This window comes from Cynoglossus semilaevis, chromosome 3 (assembly GCF_000523025.1).
Source record: "Cynoglossus semilaevis isolate Cse_v1.0 chromosome 3, Cse_v1.0, whole genome shotgun sequence".
Taxonomy (NCBI): domain Eukaryota; kingdom Metazoa; phylum Chordata; class Actinopteri; order Pleuronectiformes; family Cynoglossidae; genus Cynoglossus; species Cynoglossus semilaevis.
This window is the reverse complement of record NC_024309.1, coordinates 10539605-10547085: the sequence shown is the minus strand read 5'-3', so window position 1 is coordinate 10547085 and position 7481 is coordinate 10539605. Positions and strand designations below refer to the sequence as shown.

General features: G+C 38.7%; 1 protein-coding gene across 1 annotated transcript in view; it reads right to left on the bottom strand.

Annotated features, from left to right (window-relative positions):
• Window positions 1-1749: 1749 nt before the first annotated feature.
• Window positions 1750-7481, bottom strand: part of zbtb47b (zinc finger and BTB domain containing 47b) — a 20368-nt gene continuing 14636 nt past the window's right edge. Inside the window, 4 exon segments of the mRNA XM_017031390.2 lie at window positions 1750-5641; window positions 5893-6037; window positions 6634-6749; window positions 7384-7481. The exon segment at window positions 7384-7481 is cut by the window's right edge and continues 38 nt beyond it. Coding sequence (XP_016886879.1) covers window positions 5199-5641; window positions 5893-6037; window positions 6634-6749; window positions 7384-7481 — 802 coding nt within the window. The 3' untranslated portion in view covers window positions 1750-5198.

Genomic DNA, 7481 nt, shown 5'->3' with positions numbered 1-7481 from the left:
CAATTTACATTTTTATATGTGTTTTTTTCTGGTATATTCAATCAATAGACTTGTAAACATGTAGTAAACTGACTTTTTTTGCACTGAATAAAAATAAAAGTAGTGATTCTCAAATGGTGTGTCACCGGCCACCTTCAGATCACAGACCTGCGCCTAGTGGTAAAAAGAAGGTAATACACAAACGACAAACAAGTGTTTGCAATAATATATCTGTAGGTTTTAATATTACTGAAATGTTTTAATGACGCTCTGCTGTGTTACAGACAGTAGACACTATAGTCAACAGTACAATAAAAGACAGAAAATACAGTCCAAAGTTATTAGCACCTAAAGAAGTTATTGTCTGTGTAGTATTTTAATACGGCTGAACTGGACAGACTACTGCTTACACTTGGTCTTTGTACACCAGAGATAACTGAGACATTATAAACTACACACTCTTGTGTTTTTAACACAACTGTGAAATGAGTAAATTTGGGAAATCGGTGGATAACACACAACGGCAATGTCGTACGTCTTTATGTCAACTGTACAGCATGGCTTTGTCTGACGAACAGGCGAATCATCTTACTGGGAAAATATTATAGTCCTACTATACTGTACAGCACATGTGTCAAACTCAGGCTCGGGGCCCAAATCTGGCCCGTAGTGTAATTATATTTGGCCTGTAAGGTCATATTGAATGTATATTAGACCTGGCCAGCCAGTATACAGCCACTATATACTGGCAGGATTTGTAATATTATTGTAGTTTACACATGTTTCCATATGAAACAATTCTACATTACACATTGTTTCCATATGAAACAATTCTACATTAAACACCCAGAGAGAAGGGAAAACATGCACAATTCCTGTCATTTTTTTAATAAATATTAAGTTTGGCCCATGACTTTGTCCCAGTTTTTAATATTAGCCCACTGTGAATTTGAGTTTGACAGCCCTGCTGTACAGTGTAGGCCTGTGCTGTCATACTGGTGGTACTTGGAGAGTGGCCGAATACTGCATCATTCACTTTGGAAGCACATCATCTGAATGCTGTGTATTCTTGTCTAACGTTGATCAGCTTCCAAACAGGGTACATGCAGTACCCAAGGTTTGTTTTAGTTTTAGTTTTTATCTTTGATTGAAATGCTGTTACAGAAGACTGAGTAAGATTTTGGCAGAGGCTGCGTTTGAGAAATTTCCTTTCATCGTCTGCCATAAACAAAAGAAAGCCACTCGTGCCTTGAGCTAATTTTGGATATCAATAAGTGCTACTGTGTCAGTCAGGCTGAATTATAAAGTGCTCACATTGTGTTTTTTTCCGCATTAATCCATTTGGCACCAAAGCCACAGCACGTCACCTCTTTCAGGAAGTATAACAGTCTTCAGTTGGGAGGAAACTGGTGGGAAACGTAAGATTCCCTCTTGATTACGGTCACGATGGGAAAACAGAAGGATGCAGGGAAAGCAAAAGGCTCATGGATGAGACAGAGACAACTATCACAGAGGGTTACAGTGTAGAAATAGACAAGGTGATTTACAAAAGCCTCACACTGACATAAAGCTGCTGACAGCTGGAACAACGAGCAGGTGAAGTGAAGGTCAGACACCTCTGAAACCCAACGGTTATCTCATCTGTAAAACCTGCTGCTGATTTGAAGTTGAATCCACAGGGGGCAATTTAATTCAACACTAAAAAAAATCCCACCATTACACAGTTCCTTTTCCATCAAAGTGCATATATCAGTAGTATTAACTACTATCCTCTGCTTTTAAATATCACCTAATATCACCTCCATTAAATAAATTAAAAAACATTCAAATCCCTCAAAGTATAAGGCGAACACACCAGCTATAACCACAGTATTTCAGTATCGTCTCTCAGGTGAGTGCTTTTCAATAAAGTAAAGTGGTGGAAAAAAGAACTGCAAATTTTTAACTTCTTTTTTAACAACTAGAACCAGGAATTAGCAGGAAGCTCCAGGAAAAATACCCCTTCAAAGTCCTTTAATATGGGCGTTTATTGCCTCAGGTATTTTCGGCACAATATAGGCATAAGGTTAGCTGCAAATATTGCAGAAATATGTAAAAGTTTGTTTCAAGATTGGTCATAGTGTAACCCTCAGAAAGCTAACACTGAAATGGCTACAACAAACTAGCTAACCTAAACAAAAGATAAGTAAATATTGGCCTAAAAGTACAGATAGGTAGGTGACCACAAAAAAGAAAAACACAGACATGAAAAAAGGTTAATATTTTAAAAAAACAAAACAAACAAACAATAAAAAAACCCAGTTAGTTTTTTTAAGCCAAAACAATAGCATATATGGCTAGGTCTGTATCAAATTTAGTAAAATATAATACAAATGAGCTTAGAGTAAATGATAGCTTAAACTATAGCTAACTGCCATGGCAACGTGAAAGTAACCAAGAATATTTATGTATTTTTGTGCTAAAAATATAGCAAAAATATGGAAGTGTAAAATGAGCTAAAACGTCAGCTAGAGATAGCTCAAACTTCACTGAGATGTAGCTTAAACATTGCTAGTAATAGCCAAGTTAAGCTAAATAGTTAGTGAAGTACACGATTAATAAAAAATGCCCATAAAATGGTCTTAAAATAGTCCCGAAAACAAATTTATAAGCCCACTAGTACAAAACAAATTTCAAGTCATGCTTTGAATTTGTTTTTAGACCAGAAAAAAAAAACAGGCAACAGGACTTTAGCTAACTTTTGACGCTGGATTTTACTGTCAGGTTAGGACTAAATTAGAAATCATCACAGACGGAGCATCAACTGCTGTCGTCTGTTCATTTAAAGGGCAGTTTCACTGGAACCCTGACGAAACAAAGCAGCAAATCAAAGTACAAAACATGTGTTTGACACATGAAGAAATCTATTCATCAAGTACCATCAAGTGTCCAGTATCAACTGGTGTGACCTGATAACACTGAAGCATGGCAGTTTTCATACGAACGATCTTGGACCTGACACTACGCTAAGGTGCTTCAAGGTGTCCTTGAAATAAAACCACTAACATTTTACATTTTACACTTAACGAAATCCTCATTTCCACCAACGTCCACGTCGTCTGCAACAGTCAAAAACACACACATATAGGGGGCACGTTGGACTGATTCTGTCGAATCCAAATCAGTAACGCAAAGAAGAAACACGTTAACGTTATTTACAGGTTAATGCTACGATATAAAGTAGGCTAGCTTTAGGTAAAGTGAGCCAGAGTGCAGTAATAGTGCACAACAATTTTTTAAATACAAAACTGGCTGAAATGACGACTTTTCAGAAAATGGCTGTTTGACATTTTAGAGACGTGTCCTTCTGCTTCCTTCAAAACAAATGTTACGTACATCCTCGTGTTGATGGAAATCAATAAAAAGCTGGATTTGTAGTATTTAACATTATAATTGGATTTTTTGGGCTATTACATGCACTTGTCTTGACAAATGCTAAGCTACTAATGATCTGATCTGTTATCATACAGGTTGTACCGCTTTAAAATCATTATGCCATACATTATTCCTGTGTTTTGTCAGGAATACTGTATGTATGTGCTACAAAAAGCTTAGCTTAGCCTTTTTACCCATGTTACGGATATAGACATTTTCAGTCTTTTTACTGTATCTTTTAGTGGAACTATTATGTCAGATTACACTAATACACATGAGTAATTTCAATGATAAAGTTTGATGTTCTGAGAAACACAGAAAAAAAATTACCTAATTGTTTTGTGCAAACAGAACACAATTTCTAAAATGTCAAAGCTTAACTGTTCATTTAAGACATTTTTATAACTAATTCGTTCACATTTTTTTCACTCCTCCTTAAGAAGATTTATAACAATCTTTTGTCAAAGGTGCACATATAGCCATAAATGTACCAGGGATATTAGATCACATATAGATTACATATGTCCTAAAGGTTTCTCAGTCTAACTTTTTAAGGTGTTGAGCTCTGTTTAAATGATCTTAACTTTATGACATGTTTCATAATTTCACATTTTCATGTAACTCAGGTAAACGCCACATTATTGTGGTTCATTTAAACACAGTCACTGCACTGGAGCTCTAAGGATTTGTACTATTACGTATAAGCTTCTTAATATTTGTTATGTTATAAATCAGCTCCATGAAAAGTTTGTAATTATTTTAACCTTATAGTGTTGATATTTAGTCGACTAATCACACGCTAGTGAAAAATGAGCATCAATGCTAACATCAACTTTACAAGTAGACCTGCACACACACCGTGGGTCCGTGTACATTTGCTTCGACTAACAGCGTACAGAAAAGTGCCGTGTGACCTCAACGCCCAATCTACAGGAGAGAGAGAGCGCTTGCTTAATGTAAGCAAAGGCAGGAAAACTGAAGTCACCTAATTACTCCATCTCCCAAATTGGGGAAGCTAGCTTTTTAAACTCTCACTTACTGTACAGACACATTCACGCTAGGGATGCACGACAATGACAGATCCATAAAATCATAAAATCTGCACCCCATCACAAACTCAACTTAACTCTGCACCTGTCACAACCTCTCCAAAATCCAATACAAAGTGATGTTAATGTGCCACAAATACGTACTATCACACATATAAAAAACTGGAGACGGTTAGGAATACGTTTTTAAATATGACTACAGTTAAATGTAAGGTGCAGGGTCCATAATAAATGTCGTATAACTAACTATAGCAGGAGGACAGGATTTGGTTACTGGCAATAAATGGTATACATGGCTACGCTAAAAAGACAGATCAACATTTGGTTATTGCTGGTAGGAACCAGAGAAAGAAGACGCTACATCTTAGCAGGAAAACAGGACTTTTGGAAGATGCCAAAAAAACTCTTCTTTGTCCTTATTTGTAGAAAATGATAAAATCGATGTATTGTGCAAGGCTCTGGAGAGATGTGTGTGTCGTGGGAAAAATGAAACCTGGACCAAGTATTAAAACTGACAAAGTGACGTCCTGCTGGACACTGAGGTTTTATATTGTATTCTAGAGAGTAAAAAATAAGAACTCTTATTGTAGCTGTGTATATATATATATATGCATATATATATATATATATTTATGTCTATACATAAACGTATTAGTGTGTTTTTAATGAGCCCCACTATTTGTGAATCTCTGAAAGAGTTCAGAAAGAACAATGGTACAAGGGAAAGTGCTTCAAAAAAAGCTAGAGACAGATTTGTTAGTTGTCGCTCATCCTACCAGCAGAGAAGAGAGGAGGAGGTGGGGGTAAATGAGGAGCGGGAGGCAGCCCACCCATAGGGTGAAGCAGGGGGAGCGACAGCTGGGTGCCGTGGAGAGGGTGAGGGGTGGAGGCAGTAGGAGGCGTGGTCACAGAGGTGGCGGGAAGCGTTGTTCCCAGCTGGATCTGTCCGGAAGAGTCAACAGCAAGAGGCGCCAGAGGTTGGTCCAAACCCAGGGAGTCGTTTCCCTCCGTGTCCATGGGGATAGAGACACGGAAGCATTTCTCCCTGTGTGCTTTAAGCATGTTGGAGAAGCGGAAGCGTTGGCCGCACACCTCGCAAGGATACGGTTTCTCTCCGGTGTGAGTGCGGCGGTGGCGCTTCATGTTGGGTCGGCTGGTGAAACTTTTCCCGCAGATCTCACAGATGTATGGTTTCTCTCCTGGAGCAGAGCGAACACAAAGAAACAACTTCACCACGTTGATGGAAGAGTGTCACAATCACGACTTTTACATAACTATCCATCCATCCATCATCGTCCTTTGGGGTCATGAGTTTTGTGTTTTTTGTTTTTTTTTTAGTTAATCTTTCATATTTTCACACAGACCCCTGGAGAATCCATTCGTTAATCTTTCACATTTTCACACAGACCCCTGGAGAATCCACACAATAATTCTAGATATCCCGACTCACCAGTGTGTGTCTTCATGTGTTCATCAAAATACTGCTTCATGTTGAAGTCTTTCCCGCACCACTGACACATGAACTGCTTGTGTCCGATGTGGATGCTCATGTGGGAGCGGAGCTGGTACTTGTACTGGAACCGTTCACTGCAGTTCTGAAAAGAGGCACAGAGCCAGCTCTGGTCAGATAATGCTCAGACGCTGAAAATAAAAATGAAACAGCTGATATGTACATACACACTGTAGCTATGAGAAAAAACAAAAACAAAACAACAAACCAGACTGTGGCTTAAAATGAAACCTGCTTCACCAACCAACCAGGCCGCAGCTCCTTCTTTTCAAAGCCCTGCTGTGAAATTGAAGCTGTGCTATCGCTGTTACACATGTTGACTTTACATCCTACAAATAGCTCCACAAATCTGTATCCTTCGATTTTCCCAACCACTGCTCATCCGACTGACCTCAGAGTTGGAGGGTGTGTTTGTGACAATTTTTTTTTTGTCAAGACCTCAGCCGTGGTGATGAAATTACAGAGACGTTTCTTTTGTCACGGCTCCTGTACAGTACAGTACGTCCTTCTCGCTCACATCACTGGATTTGTATGAACAAATACATTCTTACTACATTCATTGATGCACTTCAGCCTCACTTAAGAGCCATTAACTACCTATCATACTGTGCTTTTTAAGGATGGCAACTGAAAGGACAGAAAAGGCCGTGTAAAAAAAAAAAAGAGAGGCGGAGCTCAGACCTCACACTTGAAGGGTTTCTCTCCCGAGTGCTGCAGAGAGTGAACCTTCAGGGACATGCTGCGCTTGAACGACTTCCCGCACGTCTCGCAGGTGAACGGCATGTCCTTCGTATGGGCTGAAAACACACACAGAAAGGCTTTTTATAACACAAAGTTTTAATGCTTAATTGTTTTCATCTTACTAAGAACAGAAAATAATAACTGGCAACACAAAAAATATAGATACAAATTTTTACCCATTTTTTGTTTTATATATACACACACATATATACATATGTGCATATATACACATATATACTGTATAATTCATTTATTCAGTCGTGGGTTTGATTCCCAGAGTACCCACATGTTTGGCCCCCTGCTGGGGGCAGCCTATTAACAGCATATCTGCGGTTTACACACGAATTTCCCAAATATGGGATGAATAAAATTCAAATGATATTTATTAAATATATGAGACATCATACATATATAAATAAATCATGTAATAAAGGACACGAGCGAATAAATCACTGAGCAGAGGTAAAAGTGGTGGAAACTAAACTTTCTTCTGCTGCATTGGTTGTTGTAACACAAAAGCACACATTACTGAAGGACGCCTGGGAAATCAGATGATTATCTTACCTCAGAAGAGGAAGAGGAAAGCAACACCCAAAAACAAATCCTGCTCGACAATCAGTGGAATTAATGAGAGGAAGCGACCAATCAGGAGGTGTGTGTGTGTGTGTGTGTTTATCCTCTGACACTTACCGACCATGTGTTTTCGCACATGGGCCATGGTGTAGAACTTCTTCTCACAGATCTCGCAGGAGAACTTCTTCTCGGCGTAGCCGTGGACGATCTTGTTG